The sequence below is a fragment of the Perna viridis genome, chromosome 4, assembly GCF_037379345.1.
Source record: "Perna viridis isolate PV_CMFRI_1.1 ecotype Kerala chromosome 4, ASM3737934v1, whole genome shotgun sequence".
Taxonomy (NCBI): domain Eukaryota; kingdom Metazoa; phylum Mollusca; class Bivalvia; order Mytilida; family Mytilidae; genus Perna; species Perna viridis.
The window spans coordinates 42997638-43022241 of record NC_142448.1 but is presented as its reverse complement, the minus strand read 5'-3'; the positions used below and the strand labels follow the sequence as shown (position 1 = coordinate 43022241).

General features: G+C 32.5%; 1 protein-coding gene and 1 long non-coding RNA gene across 3 annotated transcripts; one reads left to right on the top strand and one right to left on the bottom strand.

Moving 5' to 3' along the window:
• Positions 1-1207: 1207 nt before the first annotated feature.
• Positions 1208-4267, top strand: LOC148620171 (uncharacterized). Of its 2 annotated transcripts, none has more exons than XM_088580816.1 (2): positions 1208-1290; positions 3288-4267. In XM_088580816.1, the coding sequence occupies exon 2, from the start codon at positions 3306-3308 to the stop codon at positions 3948-3950; it is 645 nt and encodes a 214-aa protein (XP_088436942.1). In that variant the 5' UTR covers positions 1208-1290; positions 3288-3305; the 3' UTR covers positions 3951-4267. The 2 variants fall into 2 exon arrangements, with proteins under 2 accessions (XP_088436942.1, XP_088436943.1); XM_088580817.1 differs by lacking the exon at positions 1208-1290 and adding an exon at positions 2946-3069.
• A 4771-nt stretch (positions 4268-9038) lies between these two features.
• LOC148620170 (uncharacterized) lies at positions 9039-24128 on the bottom strand. Its single transcript, XR_015921733.1, has 3 exons — positions 23768-24128; positions 13874-14415; positions 9039-10017 (listed from the first exon to the last, which is right to left on the bottom strand). It is a non-coding gene; the product is annotated as an uncharacterized LOC148620170 (long non-coding RNA).
• Positions 24129-24604: the final 476 nt, after the last annotated feature.

Sequence of the window (24604 nt, the reverse complement as noted above, 5' to 3'; positions counted from 1 at the left end):
TTTTTACTCTGTTGTTCTGGGCGTAATATTAAACATGCCCCAGATTTCCGAGGAATTCAAGCTTAAGATTTGACAGTGTGTTCCAAGGTTTTAAATACAGTGTTGACCCTTTGACTTCCGATTTTGAAAGTACTTTTAAGTTTGAATAATGCGTTTTTCACATTTTTTCCCTGATGAACCTACTGCTCTGATTAAAGATAATAATTTTAGTCTTATCTATATTTATGGATAAACCCCAGCTAGAGCAGTAACTGGATAACTTGTCCAACGCTACCTGCAGACCTTCTGCATTAATTGATGAAAGTCCGCATATAGCAAACTACTAAATGGTACACTAACTTTAGATAAACAGGATGGCAAGACTGATCAAAAGTATCAGCTAAATCCTTTAGATATATATGTTAAAACAATGTAGGACTACGAACATCTCCTTGTTTTTACCCCTATTTGTGTGATAGTTTACCATCAACTTTTATGTTACACACCACCAATTCAAGCAATGTGCATTTGAAACGTACGCAAAAATAGTCATAAGCTGAAAGTACCTTCTCTTCCTCATAGCGTTGTGAAGAAAGATCTCATTTTATTTTTTAAAAATTTGAACTGTTTCTGAAAGGCAAAACATTTTTGTACATTTTATATGTGCATTTTTTTTCTTGTGCTGTCAAGCCTAATTTCCATAATGATTTCTAAATATACCCCTGTCTTGTGAAAACACTGTGATTTCCCATGTTATTTATAGACCCTTCACTTCCGGTGACCAGTGCTGAGCTGCAAGTTTGCTAACCCCACAAGCCATTTCTTGTTTCTAGCCTTAATTTACTCTAAGGGAATTGCATTAGTACATAGATTTTATGACATTTAAAATTTTTCCATTAATCCCATATTTTAACATTTTATAAAACAGCCCTGGATCTATAGTTGAGTCAAATGCCTTTCTTATGTCTACAAAACACGAATATATTGTTTTGTCTAAGGTATTTGCAGACAAGTGTCTTTAATTCAAATATGCAATCAGTTGTTCATGATTATAATTACAAGCTGCAGTCTCGGACTCCAAAGCATTTTACGAATGCTCTTTTGACTACGAATGTAATAACTTCGAACTACTGATGTCTGAACCGCAGATATATTAGCACACTGAAACGTAGTTACTAGGTATTCTCTACTTCGTAGAACCGGACGTACTTTTATCGACGTCAGTGACGTTACTTGACAATGTGTCGTTACGTGACAATGAAATATTTTCAACACTAGAAACGGGGAGATACACATGCAGGGGAAGTCAAGGTATTTATTTAGTAATTAATGGTCTCGAACTTTAACATTGGTTTCGCGTAGAATATTTGTACAATTTACCATGTATAACACATCAACCTTTTTTTTATCATCACACTTCACATCTACTAAATTCTGATGGTTCACTCACGATTGCATTCGCATCCTTGACAAAAGCTCGCTAAAAAATTGTCCGGATATAGTGAATGAGTACGATTTTTGTAAATAATTCTGATGTTCGAAGAAAAAAAAACTTTGAAAAAGCTATTCCAAGTTTTTGTTTTATTTCATTGTAGTTTCTGCGCTTGTATCATTTCATTTTTGCAAGTTTATTGCTGTTAGCAATACGACTTCATTGATTATGTCAATGGCATATCTATGGGGTTCCGGGGATATTTATCCCTTTGTGCCAGTTTTGCATCCTTTTGCGCCACACAATTGGCGGGTCCAAAGGGGGTGCAGGGGGAAGCCATCCCCTTTTTATTGGAAAATTTTTCATGTCTAAAATTGACAAAAAATGGCAAATACTGTCCTTGCACCCCATTTTCCTGAGGAGCCCCGGCTGGAACCCCTCCTTTTCAAAGTGTCTGTTTCCGCCCCTGCACACATTAATTGCACAAGTGCATTATTTGCGCCACTCACTAAAGTTTTAAAAGTAAACTCTTTTGTGCCAATATTTATTGTATTCGATTGCAACATTCATAACGAAGTATTGTTAACAACCTCGAATGCATAAAGACCGAGTGGTAACAATTAAAACGGAAATGGGGCAATGAAATTTACCATGCGAGCAGCAAAATTGAATCAACTCTATCCGAATTTTGTTCTTTATGTGACAATGTCGAAGATCTATAAACAAGTAGATGTAGTCGTTCAATTTAACAAATAATTATATTTTTATCTTAAAAAATACTACAGATAAATATTCAAATCATTTATATTCCTTATTTCAAAGTTAATACACATAAATAGTAAAATTATATGCACGAGCAAACCGAAGCAATGCCGTTTATTTACAAGAAATGTCCAATAAAGGGCTGGAATTTGCTAACTTCTGCAAACACGTTTTCTTGTAGACTTATTTTACCGTACCTACATATTTCTTACATTTCACAATATAAACACCTCTTTCTCGGTGTTATGCTCGCTTTTGGCTGCTGCGGTGTTTTTAATCCTGCTTATCATATATGTTTCATACATTCACGGTAAATAGCATTATGCATAACATTTGTACAGGTAGACAAGCGCAAGTGAGTTCCCCATTCTAGTGCAATCCAACCAATAGAAAAAAGGTCGTGGTGCAAATGATATCTCTTAAATATATAGTTGGCACGATATGTCGCTTGCCGGTGTATCATACCCCTTTTTTATGTTTTTTTCTTTATTTAGCACATTTTGAGCAAATAACAACCGGAATCACCCTGGAGCCCCCCTACAAAATCTCTAGATCCACCTGTCAACATTTCCACTGCCAGGAATTTTTAAAATGCTAAAATGATGTTCGGTTAGTGAGTCGCATTGAAACTCATTATCCGGTAACTGTTTTTTTTTTAATTATTTTTTCAACACACAATCTTGAAGTTTTCATGAAATAATATAAAATGAAAGATGTACATAAAGCTCGTGTTGTCATATATTCATTTATATGTGATACTTTTCTATTCTAGGCATTTGATTTTTTGATTTTAAGAGAGTCTTGGCGAGTGTAGAAAAAATATTGAAGGGCGTGATGAATTGATTGATATATTTGGAACGGGTAACAACACAACAACAACAACAACAACAATAATAGTAATAATAATAATAATAATAATAATAATAATAATAATAAACGCATGATCGGATAAAGTAAAAAGTGAAAAATAAAAAGTTGGGGGCAGAGCTAAAAACTTCAAAGGAAACGCGACAAAATATTTCATCCTTGCATCCGCCCATGCAAGTTTACGTCAAATTGGTTCTTCCTAAAGGAAACATTGTAGCTCGGAATGTTTCACTTTATTACTTTTCAGAGAAAGTATTGGGGGAAAATGACACATCACAATGTATTTTACTACGGGGGGAGGTATCCAGTACAGACAAACCTAGTATCACCAAAGCAGGCGTCAACGTCCACCGACTTGCGGGATGAAACCGGAGATGGATCTGGGTTTGATTGTAGAAACCAAGCTTTTTCAAATACTTACGATATGGCAAGCTATCACCAAAGCAGGCTACATAGTTTGTTTTCATTCGGAGAAGATCTAGCGCCGTCAGTTTCTGGATCTAGTGGAGTAAGTGGTTGTAGTAATAGCAACTATAAGATGAGTCAAAATCGAGAATTTGACTCATCCTCACAAGAATCATCCAATCAAAGTTCTTCAAGCGTAACTAGGTCAGACGACAGTGATATGGAGTTCGAAGTATACCAGTCGTCTGCGTCATTGCTGAAGAATTCCTTTGCTCCATGTCCTCTACAAGTACCATTGGACGAAAGTTGTTTCTACCCACGGGCAACATCAACACCAACGATGTCGCCAGAAAATTCGTCAAGCAGTAGTTTCAAGAGTTGTCTTTCAAAACCGGATAGATCCTCCCCACGAAAGTGTATTAAAAGGAAGTTGCGGTTTGCATCGGAGGATGAAGAGGCTGTATATTATTTACAGACAAAATATCTCCACAAAGAAACTAATTGATTTTTTTTTTTTATTAATTTTGTATTTTTTATAAGAATTTTAAACGGTGCGTTATATACATTTAACAAAATCATGTTTTAAGTTTCAATTTTTTAAAGGTATAAAAATCATGTAAAATATATTAGCATAAGGATGTATTTCTTGGAAAAAGATTACGCGAGTTTTTTTTTATTGTTTGTTTTTTTTTTTTGTAAAATTATTTGAAATGTAATTTATATAGCATGACGTATATTTAAGATTCTAGAACTTTTTAATTTTCGACTCTGAAGTATATTTATTTTAGATTTTAATATTTCATAATAAACTATTTATATTTATTAATATCTTTTACAGGCGAATACATGAGGTGTTTCCCATTATGCGGATCGTCCATGTTAAACCACAAAAATGTGTTTCTTTATTGATTCGTTTCTGAGAATAATTTGTTGCGAATGATATATCAGACAAACCGGAAGCGGAAGTAGCAAAAGTCGGTTTATAGGCGCCTTGTATTGATTATTGTGAATGAATTTTAAAGCCTCTTCTTTGCATTAATCAGAAACATTCTTGGTTTAGACAACCAATTTAAATACTAGTTTCTTTGTACACATGTGTGTATATCAAAGAGTAATTAAGGAGGCAGACCTAGGGTAAGTGAAATAACTCTTGAAATTAGTGATATGCTTGTATCATATTCAATTTCACCAAAGCCCATCAAGCTTTCATTTGAATGAAATCAAGCCAAGTTACTTTGATGCATATATGACGTTGATATAAAATGCCGAATACAAATGTTCCAATGATTTATGTTCCTTACCCTAGTCTATCTCCTTAAGGAAACCAAGATTCAAGCGGAAATCAAAAGAATGCAATTCATTGACAAAGACCAGACGCACACAACACAACGTAAAAAAACCCAAAATAATACGTATACAGTAACAAAGGTAAATGAGCAATGTATACATTTTTTATCTTTATTTTTCTAAAACAACCCTCCTTCGTCGATAGATGTATTTTCATTTTTAATCCATAGAGAACAATGATAACACAAGAAAAATACCAATAAGTTAAGGTCATTCTGTTTCACTGCTTTCCCCATCTGTATAGTCCCAATAAGTAGAGGCACTTCCGCTAGTGTAGGAAAAGTCGTCGTAATCCGTATCTTCGTAATTACTTTGTTCATGAATTTCGGAGAAAAAGTCGGGGGAGTTCGAAAAGTGAGAATCGGCTACTGAAGACGACGGGAACGATTTATAAAACGGTTCTGTTAACTTACATGGAGCCACCTTGACATTCTTATTGAATTCTTTTATGGAAGAATCAGAAATGTTGGTGAGTTTCCCAACGTTATCACAGTCCGATGCTTGATCTGTCCTTTTCACGCATCTAGTTAATCTATCACCGATTTCTCGACTTCCGTTGATATCTTTATTCACTTCAAAGGTCGCATTATGCGTAACACAACTTTGCTTACGTAGGCTCGCGAGAAAACTTCTGCGAAGCTTCTTATTTTTCTTCAGTTCAGGTTCTGAAGTTGGTTGAGACGACAAAGCAATTGCCCTTCTAATAGTATTTAGTCTGTCATCATCTACTTCGGGAGAACTTCTATGCATTCTAGAAACAACAGATCGACAATGGCGATCGAATTCATCCTTCCATTCACCAATGAACTCTAACCTTTCGTGTTCGGGAATCTTCAGAACGACAGAAAGCGGAATGAATCTATAGTCAGACGATTGTTCGATTTCCTTTGTTTCACTGACATGGTTTTTACTTTGTTTGGATTTGTTGAAAATGGACGGAAGTGGAAAGACCTCCGACTGGTCAGAATCTGAGTCAGACTGAAAAGAGTATAACGATGTTTTGCTCTCGGTAATAAATGGGAAGACGCACTTCTGTTTAACACGCCCGTCTCCTACAAAATCAAAGCGTTTCGTTCCCCTCCTCACTGAAAGTCTTTTTTCGATGTCATCCGGTCGTTTTTTCCATTCTTGTAATGGCAGATATTCGCTGTAATAGACGTTATATATCTCTTGCTGAACTCTGTTTAAATTCCTTTTACAAGTTGTATCCAAGGTCTCTAGACTGTGTTGGAGGTATCTGGAATGAACCATATTCCGGTGATGGACTCGCAGAATTCTTTCACTACCAGCCACTAAATCCAAGCTCTTACTACGATTCAAATGCTTCATTTTCTAGAATGTATGTTTCAAACTCAAGCTGCTAGTTTCATATACTTCAGTTCAGTATCGCTTTTGCTTGGTCATCGCATATACAATCGATCCTGATCAATCAAATTCACATTAATATTATAAATTTATCTGCAATAACTGCGAATAACTTAATAGTTACTTAATATATAGGCAAATGAAGGGTCGGAAATTAAAAATTCTCTTTAATTATCAATCACATTCCGGTGTTTTTCTCACATTATATATAACATGGAAACCATTCCAATTATTACGAACAATATCATGACGATCGTGCATGATAAATATAGCAAAACTCTCATTTCCTCTTCAATTTTGGATGGTCTAGGGAAATGGAATATCTGCACTCACACACAGACTTGGAATATTTTATAGCAAGAGTCATGAAATGGCAGACCTTCATTTTCTCACTACACTGATCCCCGAAACAGAGGGTTCATTGGTTCTTTTATATTAATATAAAAAGAACTGATATGGTGAAAGAGTAAACAAGGGAACCAAGTTTATAGCGGTAATCAAAAGAATGTAATCCAGGGACAAAGACCAGACATGGAAAACAGACATACACAACAAAGAACATAAAGTAACTAAAAATCATACATACAAAGTAACAAAAGCAAATGAGCACATCGGTCACCACTCAACTAAAAAGTGGGAGCATGGGCCAGGTGCACCGGTAGGGCAAGACGTAAAAAATGCAACAACGTAAAACCTAAATACAAAATAGTATAAATACTTTCAGTGATCACCTAAAGGTCTTCAATAAGTGTATAAATACACCTTAAAATAAGCTCTGGAAGGCCTCGACAACAAGACTTTTCTTAGAGACTTTACTATATTACGAACCTCTTGCACTCAGTGAACTAAATTACAAAAATATAATTTTGATAGCATACATCAAAGTTGCAAATCTAATGAAATTTGAGATAGTTTAGGCCTTTCTGGTAGCCTTATGCAATACTCAATCAAATACTTTAATATGGAACTAAAATCTTGAAAACAATACAAACATTTGGGAAATATTATTCAAAATTGCACTTGAAAATTTTTTAATTTTAATTGAGAACCCATTACTGTAACGAATTGAACGAACGCAGATTATAGATCATGGAATTTCATAATGTCTACAAATTAATTTACTGAATTTATTACTCGCATACCATATTTCATCTTGAACTTGACGCACCTCGCCCACAAAGTTCAAAACTCATTTGAAACTTGTGGCTAAATTTACATTTTTTTTTATTGTATTTAGTTATTTTATTTCCACTTATTTATTGTTCATATCTCCTGTACTATTTTGACTATTGATTTTACAGAATTTGACTGGTTGCTATTTTTTTACTACCCATTTGTGTTTAACTATAATACCGGTAATAATGAACCGCAATGGAAGCTGAAGGTTTATCACACAATAAAAACTTGGTATAACCCACCTTTCATTTTGAAATTTCTATACCAGGACCATTGCCGCATTGGTGGTTTTCAACAGTTCAGTTTTTTACCCTGATACTGCCATTTGTTATGTGGAAATCCCTTTTACTATTATTGGTCTGCCTAAATTTTATCAGTTCGGTAATTTTGTTATATCCCTTCATCGGTTCATGCTGCCCACCTTTTGATTTCCCATTATAACACTGTTGCAATCTGAAACTTGAACCTTCTTTTATTCGCAGGGTGAAACTATCTGCCTCATCGAATGTTCGAACAGCGCGCTTAAATCGCACTATTTTTCATAAAATTGAACGGTAAGCGTATATCAAAATTACTATTTTTTTTTCTAAAAATACAAAAAATAAAAATAAAAATAAATGAAAATAAATACGATTAGTCTGCATTATTTGCGTCATAACTTTGAAAGTATTGTCTTTAAATATATCTGTATTTTTCTGAAATGTTGTCACTAAAACAGAATACATGTATGACAAAGTAGAAATTGATCCTTTTATCACACCATCATGTTTGGTGTCAACAAGGATTTTATCGTACATTTACTATAAAAATGTGTGGAACATGTTGAAATAATCGATGGGTATAGGCACCAAGATTTGTTTCTTTTAATTTTCTTTACAAGTATAATTAGTGATAACCATGGTTACGCGACATTAAAAAAAAACAAAAACAAAAACAAAAACACCCAACCCAATAGCCCCTGCGTATCCGAGAAAGAACCCCGCCATGTAGTTGGTTTTTTTGTTATGAAAATTGTTTATAAACATTGCCATTTACATTGAATTAAGGAGCGAAAAATATATGAAGATGTACGAATAAATTACCTCTTTTTCCACAAAGATAAACCATGCCAGTAAAACGTATTAATATTGTATTTCGTACTATATGGTTTCCAATTGAACAATGTATTTTTCGGCCGTAACCCTCGGACAAAGTTTCCATTTAGACAATGTTTCTTCTCGACCGTAGCCCTCGGACGATATCTTATTTGGTGATTTCGCATGCACTGAGCTGACATAATTGTAGTAATGTCGGGCGTGTTTTAATTCTAATAATACCCAAGAAGCGTTTTGTTGTAACAATACAATATCAAGACGCTGCTATCCTTTGCTATGAAGAGATAATGTCACTATGACACGTATAGTATAAATAAGAGTAGTTTCTAGATATATGTACCGTGAAACCGCCTTAAATTGAATCTCTCAAGGAATGAAAGAGTTGTTCGGTTCTTAGAATGTGCTCTGTTTAAACAGGTTCAAATTGTATTGAAATTGATATGAAGCGACTTCAAATAAAATCTGGGTTGGAAAAATCACCTAAAACTCATGCCCGGCGCCACAATAGGTGAATACTTAAGTCTCAGCATATTCTTAACTTCCTGGATAACTCCAATCAGTCTTTTAAGTGTCAATCTTTGTAATATTCAGGCAGTGAGTGAAACAGGGTATGAAAAAACGTATCTATTTGTAAGTGTTATTTGACTTTTTTGCGCCATCAGAATCAAGGGAAAAAGACAATATTTTTCATATCATGTTGGTACATTGCGATATAATTTCATTGAAATTTACTGTAAATGAACACTTAAAGGGCAGATAACTCTGTCGAAAACCTAATTTTTCTAACATTCTATTGGAACATTTCTGAGCAAATCCAATGACGCAGAGATTAAATAATGGTCTATTCATATACAGAGAGCATCCTTGAGTGAAATTATGTTGTGATATCGGAGGGGTTTTGACACGCATGATTTTTTTTTCATTTTGCCTGATTCTTTCATATACTTACACTTAAATTAGTGACGTCACACATATTAAATTGTTTCGGTTTAGACAGGTTTCACTGTATCCTGATCTAACAGTGAAACAAGATTGTTAAAAAAAAACTAATCTCACTGTGAAAAAAATGAACCACAGAAGCAGATTATACCGACCATTAAAAAGAAGTTAAATCTGTCTTAACACAGAAATACACTTAATGAGAGGTTGTCTTGTTCATTACTCGGTATCATGGTTCGTTATATTCTGATCTAATACGTTTTTAATTTCTACCGCCAATAAAATCCATCAACAAGAAACGGAGTTAAAACTAAATAATGTTTATCTTTCATCCATGGGCAACAATTAAATTTCACAGAAAATCTGTTTTATACAAATATATGAGAAAGAGAAACGTGATCAATGTAATTGAGATCATGAAGAGCACTGCGTTGTGGTTTGTCTGTTTCTTTTCATCTACGCCATGTGGCGCATGCTTTTCACTAACTTCCGGAACTGCACGAGGAATTTTCATTCGTTTCTGTCCTTGTCTCATTTGTTTTAACGATGCTTTAATCCTGACATAATCATTGAAAGATATACTGCTGCGTCGTCGATCTCTTCGGAAATATTGTACAGATGGTTCCAATTCGTTTCCAACCATGATGATAACTACAAAACAAAGGAAGTTCAAATTTAATATAAATTTTGTATATTTTTCATTTCCACAAATAAATACATAAATACATATCATTAATAGTGATAATAATCTGTACGTTTAATTCTTCTTTTGAAAGACAACTTAAGTCTAAGCCATTTTCCTTATTTTACTTTCACAGAGTGACAAAAAATACTTTACACATGTCGAGTTTTATTCAGTATTTTAAACTTATAAAAAATATTTATTGTATATTATTGGACTGCGTAAACGATAATAACCTTTCGCGCGAAACATATTATGATAAAACGTGCGGCGCTGTATGTTACACAAATAAAGAGAAAAAGAACTAACTCTCCAAGTTTCACTAGAAACATGTAAAAAAACTAGTTTGTCAATTGTTTGTCAAAAAATTGAAAGGTCTTTCCCTTGAAAACTTTCTCTTTTTAATATACACATTAAAACATCTACAACAGTTGGTGACCTTGTCAAATGCAATTGTCGATGTTCCCATCATGACTTTTGTAATGTCACCTCGACGACCTTTCGTTAGATATACAACAACCCTACTTTCTGTGAACTTTAAAATTTTGCACTTATTAACCCCAACTGGGTTCTTTTTCTGTATAAATAAATTGAAATTTGAGATGTACACATTATGACCTTTAATTTCATATGCGACAACCTAACTACATAAACAACTTAAGTTTTGCACTCATTGACCTCACCCAAGTCATTCATTTCGAGACAAAACATCGATATTTCGGGTGTACGCTTTAAGACCTTTCATTTGATATGCAACAACCTTACCCTCTAAGAACTTTAATTTTTTCACTTAATGACCCTACTCTTTGAACATGTATGACTTATCATGGTTGAAACTCTTTTTGAAATGTGCTCATTTAGACCTTCAAAATAATATATCACATGACCCCGTCGACGAAGTTGAAAAAATGATGCAATATCATATCTTATAAATAGGTATTGATGAAATATATGAAACCATTGGAAAATATGAAAATTTAAAGTTGTTGTAGTATCATTGGTATTTTATATTGGTTCTTGGTTTTTTTGTGAAACAGTTGTACTTGTGCAGATCTTTCATTCTGTGGAATGACCATTCGTATGTCTTCTGTGATTTTAAAATATATACCCCCGCTCTCAAAACTTATAATTTCAATAGATCCAAAACTAAACAAGATATGTCAAATCTGAAGACTGTATGATAATTTGCAGAACATATACAATACAATTACAAAATAATTTGGGCAATTTTGGAGCTCATTTTGAGCCCAATGATTAATAAAATATGATGCAATAACAAACTCCAGAACCGGAAGTCATAGAAATATGAAACTACCACCATACATCTTAGGATTACCTGACCTTGAAAAAACCTACAAGGTCAAGGTCATACGTTTATGTCAAGGTCACAAACAGGATTCTGCAAAACATTTAAATTGTCATAACTTTTCAACAGACGGTCTGACAGTTGTAAATTTTGTCTCAAAATGTAGGGCTTATGGAGAGGGTCATTTCATATGCTAAATGTATGCACGTATCTCTTATCTTATTGTTTTCTCAATATCAAGGCCTGTAGTTTGCAGAAGGCTTTCTAGCACACTATGAACTTTGACCTTGGATGCAAATAAAAGGTCACATGGACCAAAGATCATTGATGAAGGTCCCATTTTTCTACAACTTCTGGTTCTATGATATTTCAAGGGATATAACTTCTGTATGGTTTGATAATAAAATACATGTTTATGTTTTTTCATTAGGTATTCCTCTTGTGCACATGAAACAGTTTTTAGATTGATTCTATCTATTAATGCTTTTCAAGATATAGATTGAAATGAAATGTACAAGGGATTGAAATGAATTGTTTTAAGGGGACATAACTCTTAAAGATGATAATGAAATCCTTAGCAGGGTCACTTTCTAATAGAACATTATGACATCTACATGTTCACCAAGTATGATGATGATATCATGAAAAATGAGTTCGGGGGACCTATTAACCATATTGATACGACGCTAATAAATGGGGAATAACTTCGACAATTGATAATAAAATTATTCATGGGATTATCCTGTACAAGTCATAAGAAAGGTCTATCGATGGTTCAAATTTTGTAATGATATCTTGAAAGATGACGCAACAGGGCCGTGCCAAAGTAAATATCAAAATGGGAAAAAAACTAGCACTCTGTGACCTTTGACCTTGGGTGCAAATGAAAGGTCACATGGACCAAAGATCATTGATGAAGGTCCCACAACAGGTCTCTACAACTTCCGGTTCTCGAAATATAAATTTTTAAAACTTATGTATGATATTTCAAGGGATATAACTCCCGTGTGGTTTGATAACAAAATACAAATTTATGTTTATTAATTAGGCCGTCTGCTTATGTGCATGAAACCGTTTCCAGAATTATTCTATCTCTTGTGGTTTTTAAGATATGAGCGATTAAAAGAAACTGTTTTAAAGGGACATAACTTTTAAAGATGGTAATGAAATCCTTAGCAGGGTTAAATCTTAATTGAAACTGATGACATCTACATATTCACCAAATATAGTCATGATATCCTGAAAAATGAGTTCGGGGGACCATGTTGAAAAAAAAATGCCAATAAAAGGGAGATAACTTCTACAATGGAAAATTGGAAAACGGAATTCTTCACAGAGTCATCTGGTAAAATTCAATGAGCTCTATCGATGGTCCAAATTTGGTAATGATATCTTGAAAGATGAATAGGGGAGAGCATGTCAAAGAAAACTTTGCAAATAACGGAAAAATAATAATAAAAAAACACATTTGAAAAACAATAAGGTCTTTCCCTGGTAGGGAAAGCCCTTAATTAAAAAAAAAAATAATAAAAACTCGCTAATTCGGAGATTAACTTCCCAGTTTTGTTCGAGACGGTGCATGGCATTATTCATTATCAGGTGGTATTAACACCCGTCATATGGCAAAGCAATGTATGTAACTTATTAACCTCAAAATAACGATATACAAACGTTTTTGTCGTTTAAATGAGTATAATATTGTCGTTTTACCAGGGGCATTTTAATAACACTCCAGCTAAGAATCATGCGAAACGTGATTCATGGGTAAAAAGCCTACATATTTTTATTTTTGATATTTTGTTTGAATTTCCGTAGTAAACAGAAATTCACATTCAGTTTTTCATATATACCGCGTTCTAAGGAGATAAAAATTATATAGAATGCACTGTAAGTAAATGCCACTCAAATACAATAGAATCTATTGAATTTTCAATGCTGATTATCTCCTAAGAGCAGGCTGATTTGAATGAATTATAAATTTCATAGTAAAGACCCATAAAACAACTTAATTACAAACATAAAAATATGTAGCCTGTTTTGGGGTGTATCACATTTTTAAGATTTTGCATGATTCTTACCAAGACTGCTACTTAAAAAATCACACCGCAACATAAATAAAACATAAATTGTACATGAAAAAGTTAATCTCATAAATTTAAAACCAAAGAAACAGCATATGTTCGGGGAACTAGCCTTGAGCAAATGTCAATGTTTTGCGTTAATTTATGAAATAAAGTACAAATAAGTTAATTTTAATCACAGCACTGTATACAAGTGTAAAGTTTCATTCCAACCCAATAAGAAATACGATTTATGTAAACACATACACATAAACCAATGGATAATTCGGATATGGTGAATCACAACAAAAGCACCAGACGAGTGCATGACCTGAATCCAACTCTGGACGAAATCAAATGTTATAAAATTAATGAAATAGTGGTTGTTAAAAAAGTTTAAAATATTTTTAAGTTATTAAACTTACCTTCAAATAGAATTTTCATTAAAATTAAACTTACCTTCAAATGAAATTTTCATTAAACCGCCAATAAGTATTTATTTCACCACTACATTAGCATTTAAATATCCGAAAGCTTATTAATCGTAAGAATGGTCAATTATATACATTCCACCTCTGCAATTAATTGACTTTCATCACTTCAGCTGCATCATTTTCTTGATGATCGTTGTGAAATACAACAGGTTTTCTTTCCCACTTTCAAGGATGTAAACAATAAGCGACTCATCGTACTTTAGTTCGTGTTAAATGTATTGCTAGAATAAACACTCAATAAACATACAAAGAAGACCAGTAGTACGAAAAAGAGCCAAAATACTACGGTGTAAAAGTTTTGTTTGCTTTGTTCATTTGGAAATATTCTCCAGTTGGTGTCAAACGATAAGTACCGAGATGGTCCGGTTCGACGCTGGTCTTTCATTTGTTTTAGCGAAGCTTTTATTCTAATGTAATCATTCCAAGTAATGCTACTTCGCCTCCGTTCACGCCGGAAGTATTGGATATTTGGCTCTAGTTCGTTTGAACTCATGTTTAGTTGTCAATCTGAAATAAAAGAGAGATTGTCATATCTATAGAGGAGTCGAGATTTCAATTCCTCCACTTAAATATTATAATACATTCAATAATAATGGCCTTGTCTTATATACGGATTAAAAATGCCGTTTGCTATAGTTTTGGAGTTTGTCTTGTAATCCAGATGCTTTTTCAAAACATTTTGACAGTCCGTGTTTTAAAACCACGTTTTGTTAACTTTCGTCTCAGTAATGCACTTCTTAGTCAGTCGACGCCAAATAGAACAATGACGTTAATGCTACGTTGCATTTCAACACTATTGGTAAAAGTCTGGTTGAACGTTTCAAATTAAAGATCATACATTAGTTAAAATTGTCTACCTCGCGGGATATACCTCACATGGTGACAAACGTTCTCAGTAAGCTGATACATAGACAAAACTGACGTATATGCGCCAGATACCAACATTTCGTTTTGATTACGTACGTTTCTTGAATATCAAGAGTTTTTGTTTAATATCATTATTTGGACTTTAGTTGCTTACTAGTCTCTCTTTGACGTTTCAACAATTGTTAACACTTTGGGCACTTTTCTAAAGACATGCAAGGTAAAGATGAATAGAAAACAATGCTTTAATGAATGTATATAACATAGTTTGGAATGTTAAATGGTCTTTCATTAATACTTAAAAAAAATACAAAAACAAAAAAACTTCAGACTTGCAATCCGCATAGATATGACTTTTATGAAAACAAAACTGAGATGTAATGATGCACGGCGATAATACTTAACCATGAAACATTGTACAGTTGATTACAAATTTATGAAAACTAACGAGAAAATAATCAAATTTTCTGTGTAATTCATATTAGATTTTGTTATGATATCTTTCACAGACTAAATGATATAATAAATTAAGACATTGCAAAATACCATATCGTCAAAATACCGTTGGGCAGTGTAGAGCAGTCAAAATTCAAGTACATGACTTAAACGTAAAAAAAAGGAAATAGATTCTTTTGTGGTGTGTTGATGAACATGCTCAGTATACACCTCCGCGAGATAGTGCTTGGGTAGAACAAAAGAATTTTCCTCGCGGAAGTGTATACTGAGCATGTTCTACGCATGCTTATCGACTATTCTACAGTTAGCACAAAAGGGTCTATAGAGACGATCTACAAACACAATGTAGCGAACAAAATACTGAAAAAAACAAAAAAAAAAACAAAACAAACAAAAAGAAAGAAAACAAAAATCAAAAAACAAACAAACAACAAAACACAAAACATACCCCTCCCCCCCCAAAAAAAAAAGAAAAAAAAAACAGTATGACGGAAAAAAACCAGGTGCTTCGGAGGGTTAAGTTTTGAAAACAATTACATTGAGAACACAAATATCGAACTAAAAGTTCAACTTAACAGCAAACATTTTGAAATGTACTAATTACCCGTTTTGTACATTTTAATAGAAATCCACATACGGTGAAGCCTGTCCAACCGGAACTTTTTGGATTGGTTTGATTTAGGCAATTGTTCGGTTTAACATGATTCAATATACATTTCAGCTGATGTAAAGTGTTTATAACAAACAGAATTTCGGATTATTCAGGGTTCGGTATGGACAATGTATAACCAAGCCACTCGATTTTATTCGGAGTATGAATATTCCACGAAACACGTTTCACCAACTGCCTAATTGTTAAAAAGATTTGTTTTATAAATGCCAAAAAGTCAGCGTGATTATGTCTCTTGCCATATATTTCATATTTAACTACGTTTTCCATGTAATTTTCTTAGTTGCAACATTTCAGCCAGTTACAATTTCAGTAGACCTTCTGAAAGAATTTATCCATTGAAAAAAGAACTTCAGAATAACAACTGGTCAAATCAACACATTTAATCGAAGTAATTCAGGACAGTATACTACTTTGTCAATATTTTCTACGACAAATCATATAAAAATGGAATAGTTTTCCATTTAATTGATATAAACCGCTGATATCAAACCAGTTTCATGAAAAGCCGATTCTATAGGGAAACAATGTAAATTGAAGATTGATTACACTGCAATGAAATTAGTATCACTTCAACTTTAATTGTCTCTGTAAGAATCAGGCAAAATGGGAAAAATCAGAAACATGCATGTCAAAATCCCACCGACCTAAGAATATAATTTCATTCAAGGGTGCTTTCTCTATTTGAAAAGACCATGATTTGATCTCTGCGTCATTGGATGTGCTCATATTTTTTTCAATAGAATGTTAGAAACATGAGGTTTTTGACAGAGTTATCTGCCCTTAAAATGTTCATTTTCAGTGCATTTCAATGAAATTATAACTCAATGCACCAATACGATATGGAAAATGTCTTATTTCCTTGATTCTGATAGTGCAAATAGTCAAATTAAATTTTCAAAATGGTGGGTCTTTTTCATGCCATGTTTCATCGACCGCTCAATTCGTATAGGGACTGACACTATACGCCAAGGGAGATGAAATTGCTATTTTCCTATTGGCTTTATTCCGTATTCATTGCAATCATGTAGAATACCATTTTCATTTGTTATAATAATATATATGCATGGCTCAAAAGCTGAAGGAGTCTGTAGACTGCGGCTGTAGATAGGTCATATTGATGTTTGTTGCATGACTAAAGATATCACCAATGACAGTATACTAAATAATAATGGTAACGATATACAATTTATCTGTTAAGTAGCAGTCTATAATAATCAGACAGAAAGTGACTCTTACGTGTCAAAACCCACAGCATTCACTTTCATTTCAAATTCAAAAACAGATACAGACTTAATGACCAGTCATAGTTGGTCATTCGGTAGTTGCACTTTCGAGATAAAATTTCATAAATTGTGTGTAAAACGAGTAAGAGTTATTGTTTTTGATTTTGTGTGATTTTGTTGATTGAAGTGGGAGAAGAATGTACGGTTTTCTCAAAAATATAGATCTGAATACAGGAAGGACTTGTGTTACATAAATATACAGCGTATGTAGACAAAAAAGCATGTTTTTTCTACACCATAAATAAGTATCTGAACTATACGGCTGGATACTTAAATATCTACCAGTAAACAAGACGCATATTAAAAAGTGAATGTTTTTACGATTCAAAAGTCCCGTATTGTACCTTTAGACATGAGAAAATTTATTTATTTCAAGTTTTCAATTTACATTTAAGATACCCACGAGAAATGCAAACAATCTCAGGAAATCATTTAGTTCGAAGGATTCATAGTACTTTGCTTTCGGTAAATGTCAAAACACATGGAAATAATATTTCATTAGAATGTCATACAGATAAAAGTCCTTTTCTATTATACTTTGTTTAACAACCTCATCAATGAAACAAAAAGAAAATATCAAAATATCATATTTATTACAAATACTTTCTTTAATGTCTCAAAATTTATTGCATTCGTTGACGTACTTTGTTTTTAAAAAATGACATCAAAGATCAAGACAAACTTTAGTTTTAGATAAATACTTCTGTTTAATCTTATATTACAAACCAATTGATGTGATGTGGTGTTTACACGAGATGTGCAGGAAGTAACAGAAGTCAACCGTCATGAACGATCTCTAGTTAGTTTGTTGCCATGGATACCTGGGATTAATAAGCCGTTTTACTGGGTTTGAAGGTAGATTATTATAAAACTTAGTCGCAAATACCATTTGTTTTTATTTTTTCTCTCGAAGCCGAAATAGCAAGACCGAGTGTAAAAAATAAGAAGAAATTCAAGTAAATATATCATCAAGTCAAATACAGAGATCCCCATTGCGTTTAACTGGGGAATGCTATGACTACTACGGGATTCAAATAAGCCATTTACAATTAGTCTGTGTTAATGCGAGCAAAATAATTAACTTCATAAAAAGTTATTCGGTAGTTCAGTGAACAATTGAGGTTCCAGCTTTTTATCAAACTTAGATTTACATATCTATGAAATGATAAAAATAGATCCCGGTTAAATGTAAAAAAACCAAACAAAAACAAACACACAAACAATTAAAAACAACAACAAACAAACAAGCACAATCAAAACAAAAGACAAAAACGGGAATGACACCTAGGTGTTTCTGAAGGATTCCACCAAAAACAGCTGTCTCATTGGAAGTGAATAATATCCGGTAAAGGCATTGTTTCAAAAAATGTAGCTCCCCGACGAACTCTGCCAAATGTTTTTATACCAATCGATTATATTGATCTTTAAGTTAGGCACGATTGTTTGTATTTGTTTTGTGGCTTCCGGTATCCAGTTGTAATTAATCTACGTAAAATAACAACAATCAGTTAATATCATTTTATTTGTTTTTGTTTTACGTTCATAGCTTAGTTCTAAAATATCTGAACAAATATAGACCTTTATTATGGTTTATAACGGTATCCTGCTGCAATTAACACAATTGATTTGTTCATCGTGTCATAGCTTTCCTTTCCTCCTTCGTCTACCCTGGATTTGACCTTTCGTGAGCAACTCGGCGGGTGTTTCTAGAAAAGCAAAAGACCTTACCGGTGCACCTGGTCCGTGTTCCAAGTTTTTAGTGGAGTAAGAGTTGCTCATTTACTTTTGTTTCTTTGTATGTATTATTTTTGTTATTTTATGTTCTTTGTTGTGTGTGTCTGTTGTCCATGTCTGGTCTATCCATGAATGGATAACATTCTTTTGATTTCCGCTAGAATCTGGGTTCCCTTAATTACCCTTACATAACCCGTGGACGACATTTTTAAGTTTTGAAGTTTACCCACCGTTTCTGAATTCTATATCCACTTTGTCTATCAAAACGGAGCATATTTATATTAAAAATACAATATAATTGATTAAAATCAAATTTAGACGAAAGAAAAATAATTGCTTTTACATCCTTTGGTACATATTCCTAAAAGCGTTCCTTTTCTCATATTAAGTTTTAACTTCTAAAAATACAACATCATCGATCATACTTAAAGGTTTAGAGTGAAGAAATATAATACAGTAAAACTTGTCTGGACAGGACCCTGAATAAATCGAAAACCTGACTAAATCAGAAAATTTTGAAGTACTTACACCGAGGAAAACATAACACCTGTCTAAACCGAACTAATGTTTAAGGAAATAGACCTAGGTTATGGGACATAACTCTTGAGTCAGTGATATGTTTGTATCATATTCAATTTCACTAGAGCCTATCAAGCATTCAATTGAAACAGAATAAAATTAGTCCAAGTTACTTTGATGCTTACATGAGATTGATGTAAAATGGTAAATACAAACGTTTCAATGATTTTTAACAGTTGTGTCCCTTACCCTAGGCCTACCTCCTTAAGTAGCACTCAATGATGGAATCAAATTGTGATTCGTGGTTGGAAAGCCTACATATTTTTATTTTGATAAAATGTTAAAGTAAACAGAAATTACCATGTCGCTTTTCATATAACTCTTGTTCTTAGAAGATGAAAATTATAAATTATAAAGAATATATTGTAGAATTCAAAATTAAAGGAGATAACCTTGTTTTAATGACACTAAAATACAATAGAAGCTGTTGGATTTTCAATGTGGATTATCTCTTAAGAGCAGACAGATTGGAATGTAGTATTATACGTTTCATCATATAGACCTACAGTGTAACTTAAATAACAAAAATAAAATTTTGTAGCCTCCTCTGGGGTATATCACATTTTACAAAATTTGTATTATTCTTACACTTAAGTCCAAAAGGTGATCGTTCTGTTTAGACAAATTTCAGGGCATATAATATCAAATATTTTGTTTTTTTATTTTCCACTTTTTCTCAATGAGAAATTAAAATTTTTGATTAAAAAAGAAACTAAACTTGATTTCGAGATGAATGAGCCTTAATGATATTTTTCGTACAAGATTTTATAAAGATTATGTAGGTAATTCCCATTATTTCCTGATGATTAAAAAAGTAGTTTATAGAATTTCTTTAAAATTTTGGAAAAAACATTGAAAAAACATTCTTCCATATCCAGAAATATTTTTGTTCTTTTTATTTTCAAAACAATAAGATTCACAGAACATTTTCTCGATGATTATTTCCCCTTAAAAATGATTTATAACTCAAACGTTTGCAATTGAAACGTAAAGCGAACTAGCAAAATTTGAAATAACTTGAAATATTAAAAAAAATTATATCAAATACTTATTGCTTGCTTAAAATGAAATTTCAAGATGACCGAAAACAATGGGCCGTGTTATATGTATGATCTTTTTCTCATATTAAGTTTTAATACTTTATCATTGATTACATCTAAGTTTAGACTAAAAAAAAATAAATCCACTTAAGTGGTTTCAAATCATTCCATTTTAAAACATTAAGTTTCAATTATGAAAATTGCCAAATCGATCTTACCCAAGCTTAAAAAAAGGAAAGAAATGTACACAAATGTTTTCAAACTATTCCCTTTAAAAAAATTAGGTTTCAATTATAAAAAATGCAAAAATCATTGATCGTATCCAAGTTAAGAATAACGTAAAGAAATGAATATACTTACATCCTTTTGCTCCATATTCTTTAAATCATTTGGTTCTTATATTCAGTTCATATCATTTGACCTTCAGCGACATTGATTACTCTAATAGTACAACAATGGACCAGATAAGTACGCTTCGTTTTATTGTCAGTGTTATTGTAATAAGCTAAATAGCATCGATTGTTCTTTGAAACATATATTGTGAAAATGTCATCATAGCGCTGTCCTTACGACAAAGCCTTAAGATTTGCGATAAAGAAATGCATTTCTTATTTGTACAAGAACACAAACATATTCTACACGACACAATTACACTAAGTATAAGTCAAGAGATGAGTAGGTATTTGTTTAATTAAGACTAACGTTATAATTTAATATAAATCGATGAATTTTTCGAAGAATCGATGGGTATGAGTTTATTTTATTAAAGTTCCATTAAAGGATATATTATGGTAATTGATCCGTATAGATAAATGATATTCTTAAGTTACAAGCTTTACAAAATAAGTACGCACGCCTGCAACTCTGAATAGTGTCTGATGTTCGGAAGCAACCATAAACACCACAAAGAGCCCTCTAAGAAAATAAATGCAAGAATCTTGCATATTCGAGAAAAAAGAGAATTATTTTACACGACATTACAACGTTTTAAACGAATAATGCCCAAGAATTTCGATGGATTTTTCTTTAGGGGTTAGTTTAAGAAGAAACAACGTCTACCGCTGTGTGAAGTGTGGTATGCATTATGAATCCTTCTAAAATAAGATTTTTACCCAAACACAGTGCCGATAACACGCTTTAAAAGTAAATATCAAACCATTGATTTTAGGCATTGTGAGAGGATTTTTTATTCTCAATTCGTCATATGTATTGTCAAAGACATACCATAATGAGTTCAAAGTAATACTATATACAGTGATACAAGTATAAACTTTTATATGTGCCTTACCCTCAATAGACATTTAACGAAATAGCCAACAATTGGAAATATGTTTTTCGGGATGATTTCGTTTTTAGCTCTTCAGCACGATGGTAGTTCCTGTGTCTATAATAAGTACTACTTTCATTTAAAGATCTTGCCTGGGGTTCATAAAACATCCGTGAGTTTGACCTCAAAGTTTTAATTTCAAGGGATTCAATTGGACAATATATGAGTTGAGGAAGGATTTGAGAGAAATCTCAATTTGAGCTTTTTTTTAACCGGGCCAAGAAGACATGGTGCGTTTAGGAATGTAATAAGAAAGTGATTACTATCATTCTCATGTATGTGAGGATAAACAAAAACTTAAACTATGAAATAATATTTCACCATCCAATACATAACTACAGTAACTAGCACACTTTAAACCGACTTTGTGTACACATTTTTTACTCGAATGTATTTTTGTAACAAAACTGAAAATAAAATATTCAACCTTCTAAGTTACATGTATGTACACGTACGTACAAAAACATTGGAAATATTTATGCCCAGAAGTATAGCTTTTCCAAATATTACTATCGTAAATACCAAAACTACCAATATTGCATGAATTCTATAGTACCATTCAGTATAAAAATCAGGCAATGAGTGACATCATTTTTCAATCTGGTCTCTTTTCTCCTCAAAAATATTCAATACATCTACTAAACACCTGAACAGCTATTTACACTTATTCTGAAGCATCTGTGACTTAGATATTGTTTCTGCTTATATAGGAAAAAATGGACTGGAAAATTTTCACGCCGTTTTTTCCATTGGGCATTTATTCTAAATTTGGCGTATCAATATCTGAAAAAAGGCAAACTTTACAAACAGTGTGACAGCAATTTCTGGAGGTTATTAGGTATAAATATTTGGATAATGCAATAAAATCTCTGCGTTTTTTCTTCATGTGCCACATCTTATACAATTTTTGCATGATACTCAGACGGAGAAGTACTGAAGTTCATTACAATATACATGCAGAAACTCAAGTCTTATAATCAATGAGTGTCTTGGGCAAATATTGTAATGACAAGAACTGAGAGTTGACAGAATCGTTTGGTTCGCATTTGACAATTTCAGGATGAGTAATTTGAAATTGAGAGTTAACCAAATCTGATCACGATATATATAACAAAAAATTGTTCGAAACTTTTGAAAAATATATATATCAAGAAAATAATAGTTATGTGGACTTACTTCATTGGAAGTCATCATGTTGCTACCAATATACGTCATTATATGTAGTTTGTTATCATAATAGAGAATCGTTAAATTTTGTATGGGTCCGTCGCATCAGAGCGTATGTTTTAATGTACTGGACTCGTAGTTACGAAATTAAGAATTCGACAGTCATCATCTGTGATCTTGAACAAAACTATATTCTGGATACTAAACCGATAAGTAAAACTCTGATATATTTTACTTATTTTTATCAGACATATGAATAAAGTTTAATTAACTAATATGCGTATTTTATATATAAAACCAAATAGGAAATTGTATCGAACATTTTCTGGTTTCTGGTTTTAATTGGCTTGTGAGTTTTCGGGTGACCGTTTTCAACCCTTTTAACCGGTTAGTAATTTAAGATGATTTTGACAACACTAGTTTTAATAATTGATTAACTACGCGATTACAAATGTGTTCACAATAGATGAACTGACGTCTTTTCATTGGCAGAAATAAAACCGAAAAGCAAAAAAAAAAAAAAAAAAGAAAAACAAATAAAATAAAATAAATAAATAAAAATGAGTTATTATATTTTTTCTCTCTTTTCCATTCAAGAATATACGGATGTCTTGATGTTTTCTTAGTTTATAAACCACCTGCTTATGATAAAAGAAAATCATTAAGAGAGAAAAACAAAAGAATTTTGATAAAATATTAAACAATTCATAAATAAACGAGTAAAAACTTTGCTTACCATTTTGCGTGAGAAGGTAGTATTTTTATCTCGATATTCCTTCTAAAATTTTCTTTTTGTTGTCTACATTGAGATGTTTCCCAACCAGAATAATCGTCGTCTTGCTAATATACCGCTGTCAAACACCATTCGTAACATTTATTGGAAATATGTCATTCAGAAGACATTCGTCGCAGAATTAGCTTGTAAATGTTACTACATATGAAACAATCGGCTAAAGTATTCCAGAATAATTAAATGAAATTGTGCGTAAAAAGTAAAAAAAAAACTTAATTTGACTTGTAAATCGCGTACTAAAATTAGTCCAAAGCCCTATTAATATTAAACGAATAGTCAATTTTCATTAAAGCCTCAGACCAACGTAGAAACAGTCATTTCCTTACCTAACAATCTAATCATGTATTCAAGTTGCGTGTACAAATCCTATAAGAATCTCACGATTTTTCCTAAATACTTAAACTGCAATGGAGACATTAAATACTAAAGACCATTTATTGTCCTCATAAGAAACACGAGTTTTGAAGTATATTGGCAAATACAGCTTAATATTTGTTAAAATGAAGACTGTGTCAGAAATTGGTAATAAATGAATTGATTTATCCTTTTTACGAGAAAGGTGCTCATTTGTCTGTATAGGAAAACATTATAACTGAAAATAGCAGACCATTATATGAATTTAGAATAAAACAAAGGTCTACAGCGGGTCCGTATTGCTTGTTAACTTTCATATATATCTTTTTGGGTTCTATACTAACAGGACCTTCAATAAATTCAACGTGGGAACGGAAATTTTTCGCATCTTTGTTCGAAGTATAAATGCATTTGGCAGATGATCTA